We start from the raw sequence: 26,493 nt of genomic DNA, 5'->3' as shown, positions 1-26,493 counted from the left end.
TCTGGCCATTCTATGAAATTACCCTGTTCGAATATGTCACGTAGCAGTTCATAACCCGCCTCAGCCCACGTACGAACAACCGAGGGAGGGACCTGTGGGACCTCCGGGAGAAAATTCCAGATTGGGAGATTACCGTGAAAGGGGTGGACGGTACCCAACATTTTCCATGATTTGGATAGGGCCAAGGATGTCACTGGATCCAGTGAGTCTAATACCCTTGGCATGGGCGTGACCACCAGAGATCGGATGTCGCAGTCACTGACCGATAGATTTTCCAATCTGACATGGGGAGGGGGGTCCGATCCATTAAACCAATGCGCAATATGTTGAAGTTGTGCCACTAACCAGTACTTGAGGAAATCAGGTGCCCCAAAGCCGCCAACCTCCATTGGGACGGCAAGGGTCTTGAGCTTAAGGCGGACCGCACCCGAGTGCCAGAGGAAGGTGTTGAGGGTATGTGTCAATGTTTGAAAGAAGTCAGCTCCCGGCCACTGCGGAACATTAGCAAATCTATACAAGAGTTGGGGGAGTACCACCATCTTCAGTACCCCTATCCTACCCACCAGTGAGATCGGAAGTTTGTTCCAGCCCTGTATTTTTATCAGGGTGTCGTGACACCGCTATGCCTAGATAAGTAAATTTAGACTGGGCCCATGTGAATCCCAAGGTATCGGGGGTAGGAAGTGTGCTGGGAGTGAGCGGGAAAAGGGTTGATTTAGCGCAGTTCACCGTGAGGCCAGAAATACGACCAAAGAGAACAACATCCTCTAGTATTGGGGCCAGGTTAATTTCGGGGGAACGAATGAAGAGGAGAGCATCATCAGCATACAGGTAGACTATATCCGAGAAACCGACGGTGCATAGACCCCTATGTGCATGATTTTGGCGAAGCATGTCAGCAAACGGCTCCATTGCCACAGCGAAGATTAAAGGAGAGAAGGGGCAGCCCTGTCTAGTGCCCCAAGCCATCTGAAAGAGGGGGGAGCAACGGTCCTCAGTGCGGACTCTGGCGACGGGGTTAGAGTAAAGTAGCCTGACCCAGGAAAGAAAGGTGGGGCCAAATTTGCATTTGTCGAGTACTCGCCAGAGATACCTCCACGAGACTGAGTCAAAAGCTTTCTGCATATCAAGTGTTGCAGCCACCGCGTGTACACCTGGGCTCACTCTACTTATAATGTTGAAAAGGCGTCTCAAATTCAAGGAGGTGGAGCGTCCCGGGATAAACCCCGCCTGGTCTGGGTGGATGATATGTGGCATGAAATGGATAAGTCGTAAAGCGAGTAATTTTGCATATACCTTGACGTCACAGGTGATTAATGAGAGTGGGCGGTAGGAACCGCACTGAGTGGGGTTTTGTTGGGTTTTAGTAGGACTGTTATGGTGGCTTCGCGGAGCGAGGGGGGGAACTGACCCACCTCCACCGACTCCTCCCAGAGAGCAATCAGACGAGGAAGTAAGAGTGATTTGAAATGCTTATAGAACTCGACAGGTATACCGTCCGATCCAGGGGATTTGCCTGATGAGAGAGAGTCTATGGCCTCCGAGAACTCCTCAGGAGTGAATGGGCTCTCAAGGGATTTGACGGTATCGGGTGAGAGGACCGAGAGGGGGAGTTTATCAAGATAGGCGTCAATTTCTGGCGCGGTGGCGTTGTCTGAGTGGGCATATAGGGATTGATAAAAGGAGAGGAATTCAGCATTTATATCTCCAGGTGAAGTGGCCAGTGATCCGTCAGGTCTCTCAACTCCAGGAGAAGTCTAGCTGGGAGACGGCTTGGGCGTTCACCCTCACCATATCTCCTCGCTTGCCCGGGATTATCAAGAAACCTCAGCTCGCGGTCCGCGAGCGTGCGGAAGGTATCCAACTCCGTGCCAATTAATGCAAGGATTTCTGGGGTTTGGTCTAAGGTATATTGGGCCTCCAACGCGGATAATGTTTCCTCGCTCTCGGCAATCTCCCTACGTATAGTTTTGAGTATACCGTTTTCCTTAGAAAGGGTGATGCCTCTGATGTAGGCCTTAAAAGACTCCCAGAGAGTGGCCTGCGAAGACACAGAGTTAGTATTGATCTCGAAAAACTCCTCGATCGCCGACTCCATCTCCGCGCTGAAGACCGGATCGAGGAGGGAAAGTGGTTTCATTCTCCAGTGTCTGGTTCGGCCACGGTCTGGGCCCCAGCACAGGGTGACAGTCACTGGCGAGTGATCAGAGAGAGTCCTAGGGAGGATTGCCATGCCCGATACGCTCCTTATCAATACAACTGACACTAGCCACCTATCAATTCGGGAAAATGAATCGTGAACCGAGGAGTAAAAGGAGTAAGAGCGGGAGTCAGGATAGAGGAGCCTCCATGCGTCAATCAGGGACAAGCGGGGAAGGGAGGAAAGTGCAGTGTATGCAGCTCTGGAGAGTTGACGGGGTTTGGAACCAGATCTGTCAAGGTCCACATCGAAAATCGTGTTAAAATCGCCTCCCCAGAGAGTTGGTATCAGCGGGAAGCCATCTAAAAGAGTCATAAGGTGTGTATAAAAATCGGGGTCGTCGATGTTGGGACCATAAATATTTAGCAGGACCACTTCCTTATTCTGTAGGGTGCCATGGAGTAGCACGTATCTTCCCTGGGGATCAATTGACGTTGTAATGGGGATGAATCTAAGGCTCCTATGGATAAGGGTCATAACCCCACGACTCTGGGTAGAGTAAGTGGTAAAGTACCTTTGAGGACCCCATGATTTAGCACATTTTTCACAATATTCAGTGCATGCGTGCGTTTCCTGAAGGAACAAAATTTTAGTCCCATGTCTCTCGGCCTGGAGCTGTAGTAGTCTCATTTTCTTATAGTTCCCCAGCCCCCGTACATTCCAGCTCATGAATGTCAAAGTTTCCTCACTCAACACTCCCGAGGCAGCCATAGAGGAATACGGGTGGATGAAAGTACGCCCCCCATGAACCGTGCTCCATGCGGTCCGATCCGTGACGCCATCGGGTCCATGGTGTTCTGAACTCTACCTTTTCTGCGAATACCAAGCTTTTTTTAACGTGTAACCCCATTCCCCCTACCCCCTCCCAGTCCCTCCCCCAAACAGAGGGATGAAAACCCCATAGCCAAACAACCAAATCCAAAACAATGGCATCCACGCCTGGGGGGCTTGCGAACTGGCCTGGCGGCAATGCTCCGAACCATGAGGCAATTTTAGGATAAACATAATGCCCGACAATGATATCCATTCCCACCCGGGGGGTGTCCCACGAGAGGGGGGGAGGGGGCAGGCATGGTCAACTGATAATGAACCAATATAACAGGTTTATAAAAAGTAACCTCCCGATCAACTGGATCGAGATGATATATGTGTTCAGTCACAGCTGTCACTAAGTGTCATAATGACAGCAGGGCAAGGGGAAAGGAAGGCAGATCCAAGGAGGGCCCAGTGGCGAGCGAGGGAGCCCAGTAAGAGGTCGGTAAACTCCATTCTTGACTATGGCAGCATGTTTCTTCTGGGAGCACCATAGAACAAGTAAAATCGACTTCAGGTGGCTCAGAATGCTGCTGTGAGATTGATATATAACCTGCCATAAAAGGTATCCATCTATGCATACCAGAGGAAGTTGCACTTGCTGCCCATTCAAAAACAGGTTGAATTCAGAGTACTGTGCCTAATACATAAGTGTATTCAGGGAGTGACACCCAGTTATTTTGTCTAAAAAATCCAGCTCTATCAGCCATCTTGCTCATTACGGTCAACTGGGAAAAATGTGCTGGTTGTCCCCCCTTCACGTTTTGTTGCTCAGGGTGACCGTTGTTTTTCCATTAGCAGCCCCTGTCTTTGGAATGAAGTTCCAGACAAATTGTGGAATATGGCATTCCTTGCTCTTTTTCTGAAAAGATTGAAGACCTTCCTGGTTCAATGATTTTCTACATCTGTGGTAATGTTTTCAAGAGGCTATAGGAATTAAATAGCACCTAGATTCAGGTTCCCTGCTTGGTTGCGGAAGGATATGTGCATTATACATGCCAAATCAAATCAAATTATATCAGAGGTAGAAGTAGAGAACTTCAGTCTTAATTAATTTGTGCATGAGCAAGTGAGACACAATTCAATATTTGATGGCTGAGAGCCACTTAGAATTTTTAACAACAGCTCATCAGGAGTGAAAGGAGAAGAAGAATTGAGTGTCATCAAAGAAGAGTTGACAGGAGAAGACGCATGAGTAGATCAGGGTGCCAAGTGCTGAAGTATAGAGAGTGAAGAGAAGGGGACCAAGAACAGACAGACCCTTGGGGAATTCCAAAAGTAAGGGGATGAGTCGGGAGGTATGACTGTTCCAGGGCACCTGAAACTGTCTGGGGCCAAGGTATGAAGCAACATTAAGAGAGGGACTTATCTCTAAAGCTAATGTGAGATAATGTAGAGAGGTCAGAATGGTCAACAGTATCGATGGTAGCAGAGAGGTCTAGCAGAATAACCATAGATGGAAGGTTTGAATGCCGAGAAGAAGAGATGAACTTGCTGACATTGAGAATGCTGAGGTCAAAAGCCAGATTGAAGAGCGTCTGTGAGGTTGTGAGAATCAAGGAACTCAGTGAGTCGATTGAATGCTACTCACTCTAGGAATTTCGAATAGTGTGGTGGAAGAGAGACAGGGTGAAAATTGGCAGGACAGTTAAGATCTAGACCAGGTTTCCTAAGGAGAGGGATGACAGTAGCTGTCTTATGCTAAGAGGGAAAAGTGGCATTGTCAAGAGAGGAGTTAAAGAGGGAGGTACAATGTGGATCAACACTGGGAGCTGTGTGCTTCAAAATGTGTGGGGCAATAGGTTAGTGGGGCACAGAAAGGGTTAGGCCTGAGGAGTAGGGGCAATCCTATCCCATATACTTCTGTAGTAGGCAAGAAGTAGAGAGGACTGAGAGCAGGAAGAATAGGGATGAACATCATGATTCAAAACAAGAAAGGACTGGGATGATGCAGAGGTGTGGATCCACAGGGATTACTCCAAGGAACTTACCTGAACGGTCTAGCTTTCAACTGCAGATCTTGATGGGAACAGACATAAAAACTGACAAGGGACTTACCCGAATATCAGACTATCTGGAGAGTAACTGCAAGAGGGACCCAGGCTCACAGAAGGGGACAGCTGGAGCAGACCGAGGTGCAGCAATGCTGAAGGGACAGTCTCCACCAGATCCTTTGAGAAAACGAAGGGCTGGCTGTAGGAAGCACCAGCAGCGCAGCACAACAGGAACACGCGGTCTATAGAGAAGGGATATGCCGAATTAAGTCTGAAGCCGCAGAGCCGTTGCAGCAAGCCAAAGACAGCCCCATAGCACTGGTGAAACGCAGAAGGACACTGGGAAGCCTGCAACCAAATGAAGGGCTGTAGCCAAGACCCTAAAGGTAATTGGGTGTCTGAGCCTATGGTTGGGGGTCCATGAGGGTGTGAGATACCCTGAGAAGCATAGTGGATAAAACTTTACTGAGATATAGTAACAAGTGGAATAGGGTCTGGGACCCTTATAGGAAAAAGACATACCAAGTAACAAGAGGGTCTAATATTCTTTGTGGCAGTACTGAGGAAAGTATTGAGGAAAGGAAACCCAGGGCAGCCACATATGAGAAACAATAAAGAGAACTGTGAGAGTGATACATATGAGGACAGCACTTGGCAGGGGAGCAAACCAAGTCTGTATGTGAAATTAAGAAACCATAAAGAGAACGTTTAGAATAATACAGAGGAACACAGAGCTTGGCAGGCGAGTAAACCAAGTCTGTGTTTTGGACTAAGAGACCTGATAAAGAAGGAAACCAAATCTACAAACCAGGGTCATTGACCCACCACAGCTTGGAGAAGCATCCAAGCCACTCCTCTTTGTCGCAATGCCTCGTATGAGGAAACCAGGTCTGTCAACCAGGGTCAGGGGCCCACCACAGCTTGGAGAAGTATCCAAGCCACTCCTCTTTGTCACAGTACCTGGTAGGAGGAAACCAGGTCTGTCAACCAGGGTCAGGGACTCACCACAGCTTGGAGAAGCATCCAAGCCACTCTTCTTCATCGTATTGCTTAGTAGGAGGAAACCAGGTCTGCCAACCAGGGTCAGGGACCCAACACAGCTTGGAGAAGCATCCAAGCAACTCTTTCTCATTGCAGTGCCTGACAGGAGGAAACCAGGCCTGCCAACCAGGGTCTGGGACCCAGCACAGTTTGGAGAAGCATCCAAGCCACTCTTATTCGTAGATGTGACTGGTCAGAGGACTCCAAGTCTGCCAACCGGGGTCAGGAACCCAGTGCAGTTTGGAGACACAAGCAAAACAAAAGAGTTGATGGCTGGAAGGTTTAGAATAAATCTTGACCTCTGGCATTGCTCTGGGCAACCCTCCAGACCATCGTTCTTCGCCTGCCAAGCCATTACAAAAGGGGAAAAACCATATGCAAATCAGGCTTGGTCCCACCCCCAAAGGGGTAGTCCAGCCCGAACTTCTCTGTGAAAAGATAGTGAGCTAAAGACTCTGGGTAAGTCTCTCGTAACCAGGACTAATGTCTGGCAGAGAGACTCCCAGGACCCCCCTTGTTAAATCTGCATATTTAAGTAACTTTGGGTCTCACCCTAAGTTACTAGGGGAATCCAGACGTGGACCCCTTGCTCACTATTCCTAGAGAGGCACAGATCCACCCTACTGATGAGGTCCAACCAGACCGAAACACGTGTCTGGGGTTTCTGTTGGTACTCTTGTTCAGAGGAGAATTGCCTCGCATTTCGGTGCTGGACTGCCCCAGGGCAGAACAAAGACTGATATGTTTGGGATATTTCTTCTCTGTGAAAAGATAGTGAGCTAAAGACTCTGGGTAAGTCTCTCGTAACCAGGACTAATGTCTGGCAGAGAGACTCCCAGGACCCCCCTTGTTAAATCTGCATATTTAAGTAACTTTGGGTCTCACCCTAAGTTACTAGGGGAATCCAGACGTGGACCCCTTGCTCACTATTCCTAGAGAGGCACAGATCCACCCTACTGATGAGGTCCAACCAGACCGAAACACGTGTCTGGGGTTTCTGTTGGTACTCTTGTTCAGAGGAGAATTGCCTCGCATTTCGGTGCTGGACTGCCCCAGGGCAGAACAAAGACTGATATGTTTGGGATATTTCTTCTCTGTGAAAAGATAGTGAGCTAAAGACTCTGGGTAAGTCTCTCATAACCAGGACTAATGTCTGGCAGAGAGACTCCCAGGACCCCCCTTGTTAAATCTGCATATTTAAGTAACTTTGGGTCTCACCCTAAGTTACTAGGGGAATCCAGACGTGGACCCCTTGCTCACTATTCCTAGAGAGGCACAGATCCACCCTACTGATGAGGTCCAACCAGACCGAAACACGTGTCTGGGGTTTCTGTTGGTACTCTTGTTCAGAGGAGAATTGCCTCGCATTTCGGTGCTGGACTGCCCCAGGGCAGAACAAAGACTGATATGTTTGGGATATTTCTTCTCTGTGAAAAGATAGTGAGCTAAAGACTCTGGGTAAGTCTCTCGTAACCAGGACTAATGTCTGGCAGAGAGACTCCCAGGACCCCCCTTGTTAAATCTGCATATTTAAGTAACTTTGGGTCTCACCCTAAGTTACTAGGGGAATCCAGACGTGGACCCCTTGCTCGCTATTCCTAGAGAGGCACAGATCCACCCTACTGATGAGGTCCAACCAGACCGAAACACGTGTCTGGGGTTTCTGTTGGTACTCTTGTTCAGAGGAGAATTGCCTTGCATTTCGGTGCTGGACTGCCCCAGGGCAGAACAAAGACTGATATGTTTGGGATATTTCTTCTCTGTGAAAAGATAGTGAGCTAAAGACTCTGGGTAAGTCTCTCGTAACCAGGACTAATGTCTGGCAGAGAGACTCCCAGGACCCCCCTTGTTAAATCTGCACATTTAAGTAACTTTGGGTCTCACCCTAAGTTACTAGGGGAATCCAGACGTGGACCCCTTGCTCACTATTCCTAGAGAGGCACAGATCCACCCTACTGATGAGGTCCAACCAGACCGAAACACGTGTCTGGGGTTTCTGTTGGTACTCTTGTTCAGAGGAGAATTGCCTCGCATTTCGGTGCTGGACTGCCCCAGGGCAGAACAAAGACTGATATGTTTGGGATATTTCTTCTCTGTGAAAAGATAGTGAGCTAAAGACTCTGGGTAAGTCTCTCGTAACCAGGACTAATGTCTGGCAGAGAGACTCCCAGGACCCCCCTTGTTAAATCTGCATATTTAAGTAACTTTGGGTCTCACCCTAAGTTACTAGGGGAATCCAGACGTGGACCCCTTGCTCACTATTCCTAGAGAGGCACAGATCCACCCTACTGATGAGGTCCAACCAGACCGAAACACGTGTCTGGGGTTTCTGTTGGTACTCTTGTTCAGAGGAGAATTGCCTCGCATTTCGGTGCTGGACTGCCCCAGGGCAGAACAAAGACTGATATGTTTGGGATATTTCTTCTCTGTGAAAAGATAGTGAGCTAAAGACTCTGGGTAAGTCTCTCGTAACCAGGACTAATGTCTGGCAGAGAGACTCCCAGGACCCCCCTTGTTAAATCTGCATATTTAAGTAACTTTGGGTCTCACCCTAAACTACTAGGGGAATCCAGACGTGGACCCCTTGCTCACTATTCCTAGAGAGGCACAGATCCACCCTACTGATGAGGTCCAACCAGACCGAAACACGTGTCTGGGGTTTCTGTTGGTACTCTTGTTCAGAGGAGAATTGCCTCGCATTTCGGTGCTGGACTGCCCCAGGGCAGAACAAAGACTGATATGTTTGGGATATTTCTTCTCTGTGAAAAGATAGTGAGCTAAAGACTCTGGGTAAGTCTCTCGTAACCAGGACTAATGTCTGGCAGAGAGACTCCCAGGACCCCCCTTGTTAAATCTGCATATTTAAGTAACTTTGGGTCTCACCCTAAGTTACTAGGGGAATCCAGACGTGGACCCCTTGCTCACTATTCCTAGAGAGGCACAGATCCACCCTACTGATGAGGTCCAACCAGACCGAAACACGTGTCTGGGGTTTCTGTTGGTACTCTTGTTCAGAGGAGAATTGCCTCGCATTTCGGTGCTGGACTGCCCCAGGGCAGAACAAAGACTGATATGTTTGGGATATTTCTTCTCTGTGAAAAGATAGTGAGCTAAAGACTCTGGGTAAGTCTCTCGTAACCAGGACTAATGTCTGGCAGAGAGACTCCCAGGACCCCCCTTGTTAAATCTGCATATTTAAGTAACTTTGGGTCTCACCCTAAGTTACTAGGGGAATCCAGACGTGGACCCCTTGCTCACTATTCCTAGAGAGGCACAGATCCACCCTACTGATGAGGTCCAACCAGACCGAAACACGTGTCTGGGGTTTCTGTTGGTACTCTTGTTCAGAGGAGAATTGCCTCGCATTTCGGTGCTGGACTGCCCCAGGGCAGAACAAAGACTGATATGTTTGGGATATTTCTTCTCTGTGAAAAGATAGTGAGCTAAAGACTCTGGGTAAGTCTCTCGTAACCAGGACTAATGTCTGGCAGAGAGACTCCCAGGACCCCCCTTGTTAAATCTGCATATTTAAGTAACTTTGGGTCTCACCCTAAGTTACTAGGGGAATCCAGACGTGGACCCCTTGCTCACTATTCCTAGAGAGGCACAGATCCACCCTACTGATGAGGTCCAACCAGACCGAAACACGTGTCTGGGGTTTCTGTTGGTACTCTTGTTCAGAGGAGAATTGCCTTGCATTTCGGTGCTGGACTGCCCCAGGGCAGAACAAAGACTGATATGTTTGGGATATTTCTTCTCTGTGAAAAGATAGTGAGCTAAAGACTCTGGGTAAGTCTCTCGTAACCAGGACTAATGTCTGGCAGAGAGACTCCCAGGACCCCCCTTGTTAAATCTGCATATTTAAGTAACTTTGGGTCTCACCCTAAGTTACTAGGGGAATCCAGACGTGGACCCCTTGCTCACTATTCCTAGAGAGGCACAGATCCACCCTACTGATGAGGTCCAACCAGACCGAAACACGTGTCTGGGGTTTCTGTTGGTACTCTTGTTCAGAGGAGAATTGCCTCGCATTTCGGTGCTGGACTGCCCCAGGGCAGAACAAAGACTGATATGTTTGGGATATTTCTTCTCTGTGAAAAGATAGTGAGCTAAAGACTCTGGGTAAGTCTCTCGTAACCAGGACTAATGTCTGGCAGAGAGACTCCCAGGACCCCCCTTGTTAAATCTGCATATTTAAGTAACTTTGGGTCTCACCCTAAGTTACTAGGGGAATCCAGACGTGGACCCCTTGCTCACTATTCCTAGAGAGGCACAGATCCACCCTACTGATGAGGTCCAACCAGACCGAAACACGTGTCTGGGGTTTCTGTTGGTACTCTTGTTCAGAGGAGAATTGCCTCGCATTTCGGTGCTGGACTGCCCCAGGGCAGAACAAAGACTGATATGTTTGGGATATTTCTTATCTGTGAAAAGATAGTGAGCTAAAGACTATGGGTAAGTCTCTCGTAACCAGGACTAATGTCTGGCAGAGAGACTCCCAGGACCCCCCTTGTTAAATCTGCATATTTAAGTAACTTTGGGTCTCACCCTAAGTTACTAGGGGAATCCAGACGTGGACCCCTTGCTCACTATTCCTAGAGAGGCACAGATCCACCCTACTGATGAGGTCCAACCAGACCGAAACACGTGTCTGGGGTTTCTGTTGGTACTCTTGTTCAGAGGAGAATTGCCTCGCATTTCGGTGCTGGACTGCCTCAGGGCAGAACAAAGACTGATATGTTTGGGATATTTCTTCTCTGTGAAAAGATAGTGAGCTAAAGACTCTGGGTAAGTCTCTCGTAACCAGGACTAATGTCTGGCAGAGAGACTCCCAGGACCCCCCTTGTTAAATCTGCATATTTAAGTAACTTTGGGTCTCACCCTAAGTTACTAGGGGAATCCAGACGTGGACCCCTTGCTCACTATTCCTAGAGAGGCACAGATCCACCCTACTGATGAGGTCCAACCAGACCGAAACACGTGTCTGGGGTTTCTGTTGGTACTCTTGTTCAGAGGAGAATTGCCTCGCATTTCGGTGCTGGACTGCCCCAGGGCAGAACAAAGACTGATATGTTTGGGATATTTCTTCTCTGTGAAAAGATAGTGAGCTAAAGACTCTGGGTAAGTCTCTCGTAACCAGGACTAATGTCTGGCAGAGAGACTCCCAGGACCCCCCTTGTTAAATCTGCATATTTAAGTAACTTTGGGTCTCACCCTAAGTTACTAGGGGAATCCAGACGTGGACCCCTTGCTCACTATTCCTAGAGAGGCACAGATCCACCCTACTGATGAGGTCCAACCAGACCGAAACACGTGTCTGGGATTTCTGTTGGTACTCTTGTTCAGAGGAGAATTGCCTCGCATTTCGGTGCTGGACTGCCCCAGGGCAGAACAAAGACTGATATGTTTGGGATATTTCTTCTCTGTGAAAAGATAGTGAGCTAAAGACTCTGGGTAAGTCTCTCGTAACCAGGACTAATGTCTGGCAGAGAGACTCCCAGGACCCCCCTTGTTAAATCTGCATATTTAAGTAACTTTGGGTCTCACCCTAAGTTACTAGGGGAATCCAGACGTGGACCCCTTGCTCACTATTCCTAGAGAGGCACAGATCCACCCTACTGATGAGGTCCAACCAGACCGAAACACGTGTCTGGGGTTTCTGTTGGTACTCTTGTTCAGAGGAGAATTGCCTCGCATTTCGGTGCTGGACTGCCCCAGGGCAGAACAAAGACTGATATGTTTGGGATATTTCTTCTCTGTGAAAAGATAGTGAGCTAAAGACTCTGGGTAAGTCTCTCGTAACCAGGACTAATGTCTGGCAGAGAGACTCCCAGGACCCCCCTTGTTAAATCTGCATATTTAAGTAACTTTGGGTCTCACCCTAAGTTACTAGGGGAATCCAGACGTGGACCCCTTGCTCACTATTCCTAGAGAGGCACAGATCCACCCTACTGATGAGGTCCAACCAGACCGAAACACATGTCTGGGGTTTCTGTTGGTACTCTTGTTCAGAGGAGAATTGCCTCGCATTTCGGTGCTGGACTGCCCCAGGGCAGAACAAAGACTGATATGTTTGGGATATTTCTTCTCTGTGAAAAGATAGTGAGCTAAAGACTCTGGGTAAGTCTCTCGTAACCAGGACTAATGTCTGGCAGAGAGACTCCCAGGACCCCCCTTGTTAAATCTGCATATTTAAGTAACTTTGGGTCTCACCCTAAGTTACTAGGGGAATCCAGACGTGGACCCCTTGCTCACTATTCCTAGAGAGGCACAGATCCACCCTACTGATGAGGTCCAACCAGACCGAAACACGTGTCTGGGGTTTCTGTTGGTACTCTTGTTCAGAGGAGAATTGCCTCGCATTTCGGTGCTGGACTGCCCCAGGGCAGAACAAAGACTGATATGTTTGGGATATTTCTTCTCTGTGAAAAGATAGTGAGCTAAAGACTCTGGGTAAGTCTCTCGTAACCAGGACTAATGTCTGGCAGAGAGACTCCCAGGACCCCCCTTGTTAAATCTGCATATTTAAGTAACTTTGGGTCTCACCCTAAGTTACTAGGGGAATCCAGACGTGGACCCCTTGCTCACTATTCCTAGAGAGGCACAGATCCACCCTACTGATGAGGTCCAACCAGACCGAAACACGTGTCTGGGGTTTCTGTTGGTACTCTTGTTCAGAGGAGAATTGCCTCGCATTTCGGTGCTGGACTGCCCCAGGGCAGAACAAAGACTGATATGTTTGGGATATTTCTTCTCTGTGAAAAGATAGTGAGCTAAAGACTCTGGGTAAGTCTCTCGTAACCAGGACTAATGTCTGGCAGAGAGACTCCCAGGACCCCCCTTGTTAAATCTGCATATTTAAGTAACTTTGGGTCTCACCCTAAGTTACTAGGGGAATCCAGACGTGGACCCCTTGCTCACTATTCCTAGAGAGGCACAGATCCACCCTACTGATGAGGTCCAACCAGACCGAAACACGTGTCTGGGGTTTCTGTTGGTACTCTTGTTCAGAGGAGAATTGCCTCGCATTTCGGTGCTGGACTGCCCCAGGGCAGAACAAAGACTGATATGTTTGGGATATTTCTTCTCTGTGAAAAGATAGTGAGCTAAAGACTCTGGGTAAGTCTCTCGTAACCAGGACTAATGTCTGGCAGAGAGACTCCCAGGACCCCCCTTGTTAAATCTGCATATTTAAGTAACTTTGGGTCTCACCCTAAGTTACTAGGGGAATCCAGACGTGGACCTCTTGCTCACTATTCCTAGAGAGGCACAGATCCACCCTACTGATGAGGTCCAACCAGACCGAAACACGTGTCTGGGGTTTCTGTTGGTACTCTTGTTCAGAGGAGAATTGCCTCGCATTTCGGTGCTGGACTGCCCCAGGGCAGAACAAAGACTGATATGTTTGGGATATTTCTTCTCTGTGAAAAGATAGTGAGCTAAAGACTCTGGGTAAGTCTCTCGTAACCAGGACTAATGTCTGGCAGAGAGACTCCCAGGACCCCCCTTGTTAAATCTGCATATTTAAGTAACTTTGGGTCTCACCCTAAGTTACTAGGGGAATCCAGACGTGGACCCCTTGCTCACTATTCCTAGAGAGGCACAGATCCACCCTACTGATGAGGTCCAACCAGACCGAAACACGTGTCTGGGGTTTCTGTTGGTACTCTTGTTCAGAGGAGAATTGCCTCGCATTTCGGTGCTGGACTGCCCCAGGGCAGAACAAAGACTGATATGTTTGGGATATTTCTTCTCTGTGAAAAGATAGTGAGCTAAAGACTCTGGGTAAGTCTCTCGTAACCAGGACTAATGTCTGGCAGAGAGACTCCCAGGACCCCCCTTGTTAAATCTGCATATTTAAGTAACTTTGGGTCTCACCCTAAGTTACTAGGGGAATCCAGACGTGGACCCCTTGCTCACTATTCCTAGAGAGGCACAGATCCACCCTACTGATGAGGTCCAACCAGACCGAAACACGTGTCTGGGGTTTCTGTTGGTACTCTTGTTCAGAGGAGAATTGCCTCGCATTTTGGTGCTGGACTGCCCCAGGGCAGAACAAAGACTGATATGTTTGGGATATTTCTTCTCTGTGAAAAGATAGTGAGCTAAAGACTCTGGGTAAGTCTCTCGTAACCAGGACTAATGTCTGGCAGAGAGACTCCCAGGACCCCCCTTGTTAAATCTGCATATTTAAGTAACTTTGGGTCTCACCCTAAGTTACTAGGGGAATCCAGACGTGGACCCCTTGCTCACTATTCCTAGAGAGGCACAGATCCACCCTACTGATGAGGTCCAACCAGACCGAAACACGTGTCTGGGGTTTCTGTTGGTACTCTTGTTCAGAGGAGAATTGCCTCGCATTTCGGTGCTGGACTGCCCCAGGGCAGAACAAAGACTGATATGTTTGGGATATTTCTTCTCTGTGAAAAGATAGTGAGCTAAAGACTCTGGGTAAGTCTCTCGTAACCAGGACTAATGTCTGGCAGAGAGACTCCCAGGACCCCCCTTGTTAAATCTGCATATTTAAGTAACTTTGGGTCTCACCCTAAGTTACTAGGGGAATCCAGACGTGGACCCCTTGCTCACTATTCCTAGAGAGGCACAGATCCACCCTACTGATGAGGTCCAACCAGACCGAAACACGTGTCTGGGGTTTCTGTTGGTACTCTTGTTCAGAGGAGAATTGCCTCGCATTTCGGTGCTGGACTGCCCCAGGGCAGAACAAAGACTGATATGTTTGGGATATTTCTTCTCTGTGAAAAGATAGTGAGCTAAAGACTCTGGGTAAGTCTCTCGTAACCAGGACTAATGTCTGGCAGAGAGACTCCCAGGACCCCCCTTGTTAAATCTGCATATTTAAGTAACTTTGGGTCTCACCCTAAGTTACTAGGGGAATCTAGACGTGGACCCCTTGCTCACTATTCCTAGAGAGGCACAGATCCACCCTACTGATGAGGTCCAACCAGACCGAAACACGTGTCTGGGGTTTCTGTTGGTACTCTTGTTCAGAGGAGAATTGCCTCGCATTTCGGTGCTGGACTGCCCCAGGGCAGAACAAAGACTGATATGTTTGGGATATTTCTTCTCTGTGAAAAGATAGTGAGCTAAAGACTCTGGGTAAGTCTCTCGTAACCAGGACTAATGTCTGGCAGAGAGACTCCCAGGACCCCCCTTGTTAAATCTGCATATTTAAGTAACTTTGGGTCTCACCCTAAATTACTAGGGGAATCCAGACGTGGACCCCTTGCTCACTATTCCTAGAGAGGCACAGATCCACCCTACTGATGAGGTCCAACCAGACCGAAACACGTGTCTGGGGTTTCTGTTGGTACTCTTGTTCAGAGGAGAATTGCCTCGCATTTCGGTGCTGGACTGCCCCAGGGCAGAACAAAGACTGATATGTTTGGGATATTTCTTCTCTGTGAAAAGATAGTGAGCTAAAGACTCTGGGTAAGTCTCTCGTAACCAGGACTAATGTCTGGCAGAGAGACTCCCAGGACCCCCCTTGTTAAATCTGCATATTTAAGTAACTTTGGGTCTCACCCTAAGTTACTAGGGGAATCCAGACGTGGACCCCTTGCTCACTATTCCTAGAGAGGCACAGATCCACCCTACTGATGAGGTCCAACCAGACCGAAACACGTGTCTGGGGTTTCTGTTGGTACTCTTGTTCAGAGGAGAATTGCTTCGCATTTCGGTGCTGGACTGCCCCAGGGCAGAACAAAGACTGATATGTTTGGGATATTTCTTCTCTGTGAAAAGATAGTGAGCTAAAGACTCTGGGTAAGTCTCTCGTAACCAGGACTAATGTCTGGCAGAGAGACTCCCAGGACCCCCCTTGTTAAATCTGCATATTTAAGTAACTTTGGGTCTCACCCTAAGTTACTAGGGGAATCCAGACGTGGACCCCTTGCTCACTATTCCTAGAGAGGCACAGATCCACCCTACTGATGAGGTCCAACCAGACCGAAACACGTGTCTGGGGTTTCTGTTGGTACTCTTGTTCAGAGGAGAATTGCCTCGCATTTCGGTGCTGGACTGCCCCAGGGCAGAACAAAGACTGATATGTTTGGGATATTTCTTCTCTGTGAAAAGATAGTGAGCTAAAGACTCTGGGTAAGTCTCTCGTAACCAGGACTAATGTCTGGCAGAGAGACTCCCAGGACCCCCCTTGTTAAATCTGCATATTTAAGTAACTTTGGGTCTCACCCTAAGTTACTAGGGGAATCCAGACGTGGACCCCTTGCTCACTATTCCTAGAGAGGCACAGATCCACCCTACTGATGAGGTCCAACCAGACCGAAACACGTGTCTGGGGTTTCTGTTGGTACTCTTGTTCAGAGGAGAATTGCCTCGCATTTCGGTGCTGGACTGCCCCAGGGCAGAACAAAGACTGATATGTTTGGGATATTTCTTCTCTGTGAAAAGATAGTGAGCTAAAGACTCTGGGTAAGTCTCTCGTAACCAGGACTAATGTCTGGCAGAGAGACTCCCAGGACCCCCCTTGTTAAATCTGCATATTTAAGTAACTTTGGGTCTCACCCTAAGTTACTAGGGGAATCCAGACGTGGACCCCTTGCTCACTATTCCTAGAGAGGCACAGATCCACCCTACTGATGAGGTCCAACCAGACCGAAACACGTGTCTGGGGTTTCTGTTGGTACTCTTGTTCAGAGGAGAATTGCCTCGCATTTCGGTGCTGGACTGCCCCAGGGCAGAACAAAGACTGATATGTTTGGGATATTTCTTCTCTGTGAAAAGATAGTGAGCTAAAGACTCTGGGTAAGTCTCTCGTAACCAGGACTAATGTCTGGCAGAGAGACTCCCAGGACCCCCCTTGTTAAATCTGCATATTTAAGTAACTTTGGGTCTCACCCTAAGTTACTAGGGGAATCCAGACGTGGACCCCTTGCTCACTATTCCTAGAGAGGCACAGATCCACCCTACTGATGAGGTCCAACCAGACCGAAACACGTGTCTGGGGTTTCTGTTGGTACTCTTGTTCAGAGGAGAATTGCCTCGCATTTCGGTGCTGGACTGCCCCAGGGCAGAACAAAGACTGATATGTTTGGGATATTTCTTCTCTGTGAAAAGATAGTGAGCTAAAGACTCTGGGTAAGTCTCTCGTAACCAGGACTAATGTCTGGCAGAGAGACTCCCAGGACCCCCCTTGTTAAATCTGCATATTTAAGTAACTTTGGGTCTCACCCTAAGTTACTAGGGGAATCCAGACGTGGACCCCTTGCTCACTATTCCTAGAGAGGCACAGATCCACCCTACTGATGAGGTCCAACCAGACCGAAACACGTGTCTGGGGTTTCTGTTGGTACTCTTGTTCAGAGGAGAATTGCCTCGCATTTCGGTGCTGGACTGCCCCAGGGCAGAACAAAGACTGATATGTTTGGGATATTTCTTCTCTGTGAAAAGATAGTGAGCTAAAGACTCTGGGTAAGTCTCTCGTAACCAGGACTAATGTCTGGCAGAGAGACTCCCAGGACCCCCCTTGTTAAATCTGCATATTTAAGTAACTTTGGGTCTCACCCTAAATTACTAGGGGAATCCAGACGTGGACCCCTTGCTCACTATTCCTAGAGAGGCACAGATCCACCCTACTGATGAGGTCCAACCAGACCGAAACACGTGTCTGGGGTTTCTGTTGGTACTCTTGTTCAGAGGAGAATTGCCTCGCATTTCGGTGCTGGACTGCCCCAGGGCAGAACAAAGACTGATATGTTTGGGATATTTCTTCTCTGTGAAAAGATAGTGAGCTAAAGACTCTGGGTAAGTCTCTCGTAACCAGGACTAATGTCTGGCAGAGAGACTCCCAGGACCCCCCTTGTTAAATCTGCATATTTAAGTAACTTTGGGTCTCACCCTAAGTTACTAGGGGAATCCAGACGTGGACCCCTTGCTCACTATTCCTAGAGAGGCACAGATCCACCCTACTGATGAGGTCCAACCAGACCGAAACACGTGTCTGGGGTTTCTGTTGGTACTCTTGTTCAGAGGAGAATTGCCTCGCATTTCGGTGCTGGACTGCCCCAGGGCAGAACAAAGACTGATATGTTTGGGATATTTCTTCTCTGTGAAAAGATAGTGAGCTAAAGACTCTGGGTAAGTCTCTCGTAACCAGGACTAATGTCTGGCAGAGAGACTCCCAGGACCCCCCTTGTTAAATCTGCATATTTAAGTAACTTTGGGTCTCACCCTAAGTTACTAGGGGAATCCAGACGTGGACCCCTTGCTCACTATTCCTAGAGAGGCACAGATCCACCCTACTGATGAGGTCCAACCAGACCGAAACACGTGTCTGGGGTTTCTGTTGGTACTCTTGTTCAGAGGAGAATTGCCTCGCATTTCGGTGCTGGACTGCCCCAGGGCAGAACAAAGACTGATATGTTTGGGATATTTCTTCTCTGTGAAAAGATAGTGAGCTAAAGACTCTGGGTAAGTCTCTCGTAACCAGGACTAATGTCTGGCAGAGAGACTCCCAGGACCCCCCTTGTTAAATCTGCATATTTAAGTAACTTTGGGTCTCACCCTAAGTTACTAGGGGAATCCAGACGTGGACCCCTTGCTCACTATTCCTAGAGAGGCACAGATCCACCCTACTGATGAGGTCCAACCAGACCGAAACACGTGTCTGGGGTTTCTGTTGGTACTCTTGTTCAGAGGAGAATTGCCTCGCATTTCGGTGCTGGACTGCCCCAGGGCAGAACAAAGACTGATATGTTTGGGATATTTCTTCTCTGTGAAAAGATAGTGAGCTAAAGACTCTGGGTAAGTCTCTCGTAACCAGGACTAATGTCTGGCAGAGAGACTCCCAGGACCCCCCTTGTTAAATCTGCATATTTAAGTAACTTTGGGTCTCACCCTAAGTTACTAGGGGAATCCAGACGTGGACCCCTTGCTCACTATTCCTAGAGAGGCACAGATCCACCCTACTGATGAGGTCCAACCAGACCGAAACACGTGTCTGGGGTTTCTGTTGGTACTCTTGTTCAGAGGAGAATTGCCTCGCATTTCGGTGCTGGACTGCCCCAGGGCAGAACAAAGACTGATATGTTTGGGATATTTCTTCTCTGTGAAAAGATAGTGAGCTAAAGACTCTGGGTAAGTCTCTCGTAACCAGGACTAATGTCTGGCAGAGAGACTCCCAGGACCCCCCTTGTTAAATCTGCATATTTAAGTAACTTTGGGTCTCACCCTAAGTTACTAGGGGAATCCAGACGTGGACCCCTTGCTCACTATTCCTAGAGAGGCACAGATCCACCCTACTGATGAGGTCCAACCAGACCGAAACACGTGTCTGGGGTTTCTGTTGGTACTCTTGTTCAGAGGAGAATTGCCTCGCATTTCGGTGCTGGACTGCCCCAGGGCAGAACAAAGACTGATATGTTTGGGATATTTCTTCTCTGTGAAAAGATAGTGAGCTAAAGACTCTGGGTAAGTCTCTCGTAACCAGGACTAATGTCTGGCAGAGAGACTCCCAGGACCCCCCTTGTTAAGTTTGGAGACACATCCACATTCCTCTTCTTTGTCACAGTGCCTGGTGGGAAAATAACAGGTCTGCCAATCTTTGGCTTGCTGCAGCGGCTCCGCGGCTTCAGACCCCATTCGGCCTATCCCTTTTGTATTGCCCACGTGTTCCTGTGTGCTGCGCTGCTGGCGCTTCCTACAGGCAGCCCTTCGTTTTCTCAGAGGATCTGGTGGAGACTGTGCCTTCAGCATTGCAGCGCCTCGGTCTGCTCCAGCTGTCCCCTTCTGCAAGCCTGGGTCCCTCTTTCAGTTACTCTCTAGATCGTCTGACATTCAGATAAGTCCCTTGTCAGTTTTTATGTCTGTTCCCATCAAGGTCTGCAGTTGAAAGCGAGACTGTTCAGGTAAGCTCCTTGGAGTGATCCCTGTGGATCCGTGCCTCTGCCTCATCTCAGTCCTTTCTTTTTTGAATCATGATGTTGAAATCTGGATGGCTGCCAATGGACTCTGCTTAAATGGAGTTAAAACAGAGATCCTCATAGTAGGCACCAAAGAAACACTCAATAAACTCCCACCTCAATACAATACCTTCAACCTTGACAACTCCACCATCACAGTCTCCTCAGCAGTGAAAACCCTAGGGGTTTATATTGACTCCGCCCTGTCTATGTCAGGCCCGGTCAGTGCCATAGCCTCATCCTCTGCACTCACCTCCAAGGTTATCAACGCAGTCAAGCCCTTCCACTCCACAAAAACTGCCTTGCGATTGCTAGAGCCACAGTCGGCACCAAACTTGACTACTGCAATGCCCTCTTTCCGGGCACCTCTGCAAAAAACCTCAATAAAGTACAAGTCACACAGAACAACGCACTTAGAGCAGCACTCAGCATTCCCAAACGGGAACACATCTCTCATGCTAGGAAAGATGCACACTGGCTGCCGGTGAAAGAACGCATCCTTTTAAAACCCTGGCCATTACACACAGATGCCTCTCCTCCGACGCCCCACCCTACCTATTGAAGACGATCACCCTCAACTCGTCCACCAGACCCACAAGATCCCACCTGGCCAACCAGATTTATGTGCCGGCCTTCAAAACAACCAAAGCTGGAGGCTCCAGCTGTCAACACCTGGCACCAAAAAATTGGAATGCCCTGCGCACACCACTAAGAAACCAAAAATAAAACATTGTCTTCCGTAAAATGCTGAAAACAAACCTGTTCAAGTAAGCCTGTATTCTCGCTCCAACCACAATGCTGTTCCTATGTAACCAACTGAACAAGCATAAAATACCTAAGTCGCTATTCTCTACTTTACTATGCCTGCCCAATGTATTAATGTATTAAGCAGGTATTCTGTAACATAAGTTATTTCATGTATTAAGCAAGTATTCTGTAACAGCGCCACAATGCCTCCAGGACGTTGTGCGATTTATAAATTCAAATAAATACATAAATAAATCAGGGTTGGGGACCACAGATACAGAGAAAAAGCCTGAGAAGGGCCAATTATTGAACTGTGTTACAAGCCTAAGGAATGCAGGGGGAGGCAGACATCCCCCAGCAGTTAGTGAACTGTACCAGAAGCCTGAGAAAGGCTGGGGAAGGGAGATATTCCCCCGAGCACTTGAGGAACCGATAAATCCAGAACAGTATTTTTGTCTAGGGGAAGGGAGTCATTTCTCTGAGTTAGGAAGACCTACTTGTTATTTAGTTTAAACTTAGAGTGTGAGGGACAGAGCAAGGATTTTGACATTGGACATTGGACCTTTGCTTTTGGACATTCTGACACTGACACTATTAATTTTGGTTGAGTCAGAGAAACCCCTCTTAGGATTAGGGCAAGACAGGGTTTTCTTTTCATTTAGCACTTTGAATAAAATGTAATGTCAACCACCATGAAGCATCCTTGTCAGAGTCTTATTTCTGAGTCCTTACAATACATACACAACATAATAAATACTTAACAATTATTTTTATTATTATTATTATTATTATTATTATTATTATTATTATTATTATTATTATTATTATTATTATTATTATTATTATATTTATTGCGCGCAGACCTAGATTCATGAAGCAACAGATTGCTTTACAGAGGTACACAACAATACAGATACACAACGATAACAGCATAACAGATATACAGCATGATGTAGGATACAGAGGGGCACAGAGGAGGGGTACAGCTGTACAGTGTGCATTGGAGGAGAGGGGTGGATTGAGTCAGGTGGTACGGGGGCCATTGTGATGGTCTAGTTGTTGACAAGGGGAGATTCCTTGAAGAGGTCGGTCTTGAATCCTTTTCTGAATTGTAGGAGCGTTGGGGCGAGTCTGATAATGACGGGGAGGAGTTTGTATAGTCTTGGGGCACAGGCAGCAAATGCTTGTTTTCTGGTCCTTCCCTTTTTGCAGTGCCAGATTTCAAGTCTGCACATGTCCTGGCTTCTGGCGGTGCACTATCAACCGGCGACGCTGAGTTTTTATGTGAAATTGCTGGGTGACTGAGGGCTCCTGCCTACTAGATGATGCAGCAAGACTTGAAGGTGATTTGTGCATGCAGTAGGAACCAGTGAAGGTGGATGAGGGCTGGGGTGAGGTGGTTGTATCTGTGTAGACCCTTGGTGAGACGTGTGGCCGCATATAGGACACTTCTCAAGGGCACAAGGGAGTACAATGGGAGGACTTCAAGGAGGACATTGCCCCCATCCAGGTGGGATAGGACTAGTGGTTGAACGGTGGAGCCACAGGAGGGAGAGCTGATACCAAGCTGTCTGAGTTTTCTTAGCTATGTGTGACTTGAAGGAGAGGTGTTTGTCGATGTGCAACCCTAGGGATGTGGTGCAAGAGGTCGGCTCGGGTGTAAAGCCCTAAGGTTTCTTGGTTGATAGCCAGGTCTGTATGCCTGGGTGTTCAGTGTTGTTGGTGAGGAGTAGGAATTTGGTCTTGAGCTTCATGTATGCACTGGACATCCAAGACTGGATCAGCAAGAGGCAGGTTTTGAGCATGTGGATGTCCTTGATGGAGTCGATCTTGAGGTATAGCTGTATTTCGTAGCAATAAATACTAAAAGCATTATTCAGAGTCCTTCTCCATTTATTTCCTGCACTCACAATAAATGAATAAACAAATAATGCATAATTCCGGTGTTTCATGTACTCTTTACTGAAGGCATTCAAAATAACTTTAGCGGAACCAATCGAATCCTGGAGCGCAGTTGATTGGGGAAAGGGCCACACAGTTGAGGAGATGACCTAGTTGATGAGACAATCACCAGGGTTAAACCCTGGTCTCCAATCTATCATGCCAAGCCCAGGTAAGCACTTAGGCAGACATCCACTAATGATTCAGCAAGACACCACCTGCAGAACGCATATGTTAATGAATGGACACCTATATCACACTCTCCTCACCTTGGTAATATTTCTTTGTCACAGCCATAGCATACAGGTCTGAGTGCTTCAACTCCAAATGAGTGAGAAGGAGCCCCCTAGCAGTGAAATGATACGTAGAATTTTGGAAAGCTATGGCCTGTGTTTATCATAGATATAGGGACCCAAATGATGGTGAGATGTGTCAGTAAGAAGGTTGATTAAACCAATAGAACTGAGTGACTTGTATAAATATCACTCTCAGGCACAGTAAGTATTCTTTGATTTGGGTCCTGTTTACCTCTCTCTCCTTCATCTCATTAACTTCTTAGTACTTTCCCCTGCTGTAACAGCATCTCTGAAACTGTAGGTTGTCCTTAGCCACAGTTGCATATTTGTTTCTATGAAAAACATTTGTTGATCAGTTCCCATAGACTAGCTACACAATCGTCTATTGATTTCTAAGAGAGTGAAGGTGTGTATGCATCATACTCATTCACAGTACTAGGTTTGTTTTGAGGCTAACATGCTCTTCTCTACTCTTTTGGGCTTCGACTACATCAGTGTCATCACTGGTACTGTTGAATCACCATGCGGATACTCCAGATAGCTTTCAAATGCTGGGTGTCTACCAGTTCCATGGGAGGGAAGGGGATGCCGGGGTTTGCCAGAAGAATGGTGATATATGGGTGAAAGTGAATCCTCACTATGGTTGCGTCATAGCAGCAAAGTACACAGCAGCAGACTATGTCCAGCACCATATGTCTGGTGTGAACAAGCAAACAATCTCTGTAATGAGAAGGTCCAAAGTGAAAGTTGGTGCCGCTCATCGGAATCTAATTCTTCTTCTTTGGGGCCTCTCTCAAATATGCTCAAATACAGAACTGGATGATGAAAATGAAACTTCATGAATTCTCTCCTCCACTCACAAGCAACACTGAAGGCTTTTGGGTCATTATCGACAGCAAGCATTCCTTCAAAGCAAACTCTTACATCTTGGTACCAACTCTTTCTCCTGCAGACAATCAAGGCCTTCCTCCAGTCTCTGGTCTTTTCCAACATGGTTGAGGTGAATGGTGACCCCACGCGAGATCCAACCTCCAACTAGACCCAACAGAATGCTCTACAGCTGGATTCACAGGACTGACAAAATATAGACTCATCACTCCAACCCTCAGAGAGCTATACTGATGACCCATGCAAGTCTTCATCGCCTTGAAAACTGTTAGCATCACATACAAGGCAGTAACAAGCCTATCCTACCTAGCAAACACCTCACTTTCTCTGTGGGTCTCTGAAGCACCAGAACCCAAACATCACCTTACTAAAAAGCAAGAAATTAAAGTAAATAAGAAACAGAAAACAGGGCCTTTCTTCTACTATGCGCTGGATCCTGGGATAACACAATATAAATAATGTACGCTCTTATATTGTGCTTCATGTAGCATTTCTCAGACTACTAAGCATTACAATAATGTTATTAAAGTTAATTAATATATGACATGCTTAATTTACTGAACACTGAAGGATCAAGGGCTAAGTCATGATGTGGGATTAAAACTTGCAAGGTGCAAACTGTCCCCATTTTGGAGGTGAGCACGTAACTCAGGGGAAGCAGAAATACACAATTTCTCTTCTGGAAGACGTAGTATATCTTTCTGAGAAAGACTCAGCCGTGTGCATCGTTTTTATGATGATTGGGAATTTTTAAAGCATATTTCTAAATTGAAAGCCATTGTTGAGACATGACTTTAAGAAGTTAATGATGAAATTAATGTTGGTATTTTGCTTTGTTAATGCTTTTGTTATGTTCTATCACATTTAGACAGAAAGAAGCCTTTACTAAGGAAGCCTATGCCATCCAAAGAAGATTATGGCCACTGACAACTCCAGCATCATCCACCCCACAGTCTTCATCCTGTTGGGCATTCCTGGTCTGGAAGCTCATTACATCTGGATTGGTTTCCCCTTCTGCTTCATGTACATTATTGCTGTAATGGGAAATTGCACGCTTCTGTTTTTTATCAAGATTGAGCCAACACTCCACCAGCCGATGTACTTCTTCCTCTGTATGTTGTCATTTGTTGATCTGACATTATCCACTACCACGATGCCGAAAATGCTGGCCATCCTTTGGTTTAATTATGGAGAAATATATTTTGAGGCCTGCATCACCCAGATGTTCTTCATCCACACAACTGCTGCCCTGGAATCCACAATCCTCCTGGTGATGTCCTTTGACCGCTATGTTGCCATTTGCCATCCCTTGAGGTATACAGCAATTCTAACCAATCCTGTTATCTGTAAAATAGGATTGGTAGCTTTAATCAGATGTCTCATTTCAACAACCCCTTTGAACTATCTACTCTTACGGTTGTCCTTCTGCAAATCTAACATTATTGCTCACTCCTACTGCGAACACATGTCTGTAGCAAAGCTGGCCTGCGCCGATATCACCCTGAATAATCTCTATGGCATGGTGGTGGCTTTGTTGGTTGTCCTGTTTGATGTAATTTTAATTTTGCTATCTTACCTTCTAATACTCCGAGCTGTCTTCCGTTTGTCATCGAGGGATGCACGCGTCAAGGCATTTAGCACATGTGGTTCCCACATCTGTGCTATTCTTGCGTTTTATGTCCCAGTCATCCTTTCCACTGTACTGTACAGGTTTGGCAAGAACATTCCGACTCCCATTCACATTTTGCTGGTGAACGTCTACCTCATGGCGCCGCCCATGGTGAACCCCATAGTTTATGGTGTGCAGATGAAACAGATTCGTGAAAGGGTCACAAAACAGTTTCAGAGACTGGTTTAGGGAGCAAGAACAAACCAGGCTGACACCAACTGCTTCCCATTTTTTCACTCATACTCAACAAGATCGTCAAAAAATATTACAACCTCGCTGATGACAAGTATCTCAAGTCATGGCCCTCCCACATTCCTTTTTCGCTATCTAGAGGAGAGGAGTAGCTGACATACAGGACCTAGTATTGAAGGTTTACTGCCATGTGGAAAGACAACCAACATACCATTCATCATTATGGACAGGATGGACTTGATCGCCTATTAGTCAACACCAAGAACTGGTGCTTCTCAATACCCAATACCATAAGAAAACATACACCTCTCTACCAGCGCCATCATCAATCCTAACCAGTAAATCCCCATAATGAACCAATGCAAACCCCAAAGAGTACCAAACAGACTCCAGGGTGACCAGTAAATAGCACTGCCTAATGACACTCAGATGCCAATCAAAGACATGGATTGCCCAACCACAAATAATTCCAAAGATTGTAGTTGGAGGTCATTACAAAACTAAGAGGCAGCCATCCCCACCCCTGTCCTAATGTGCCAGAACTAAGTCCACGCCTGCATGAGAATGAGCTTCAAACCTCTTACCCCTGATGGAGAGAGCAATGACATGGATCAAAGATTAAAACTCCTATGGCTGCAAAAATGGCAATCTCTACTCCAGCATCCTTTCACATCCTTTTACTACATGCCTTCTCCAAATCTTCAATTGCGAACTAATGAAATCCTCCCATCCTCTCATACCACGACTGTACATTGGCTGCTTAGCTCTGCAAATA

General features: G+C 47.3%; 1 protein-coding gene across 2 annotated transcripts; it reads left to right on the top strand.

The window, feature by feature from the left end:
• The first annotated feature begins 24,707 nt into the window (after positions 1-24,707).
• LOC138527949 (olfactory receptor 52K1-like) lies at positions 24,708-25,715 on the top strand. 2 transcript variants are annotated; one of them, XM_069639345.1, is made up of 2 exons: positions 24,708-24,719; positions 24,786-25,715. In XM_069639345.1, exons 1-2 carry the CDS (start codon positions 24,708-24,710, stop codon positions 25,713-25,715), a joined length of 942 nt encoding a protein of 313 aa, XP_069495446.1. The 2 variants fall into 2 exon arrangements, with proteins under 2 accessions (XP_069495446.1, XP_069495445.1); XM_069639344.1 differs by lacking the exon at positions 24,708-24,719 and having other exon boundaries at positions 24,774-25,715.
• The last annotated feature ends 778 nt before the right edge of the window (positions 25,716-26,493 follow it).

The sequence above is a fragment of the Ambystoma mexicanum genome, chromosome 7q, assembly GCF_040938575.1.
Source record: "Ambystoma mexicanum isolate Mex_15411 chromosome 7q, UKY_AmexF1_1, whole genome shotgun sequence".
Lineage (NCBI taxonomy): Eukaryota > Metazoa > Chordata > Amphibia > Caudata > Ambystomatidae > Ambystoma > Ambystoma mexicanum.
The sequence above is the reverse complement of the archived record's forward strand: the minus strand, read 5'-3'. Positions and strand labels throughout refer to the sequence as shown.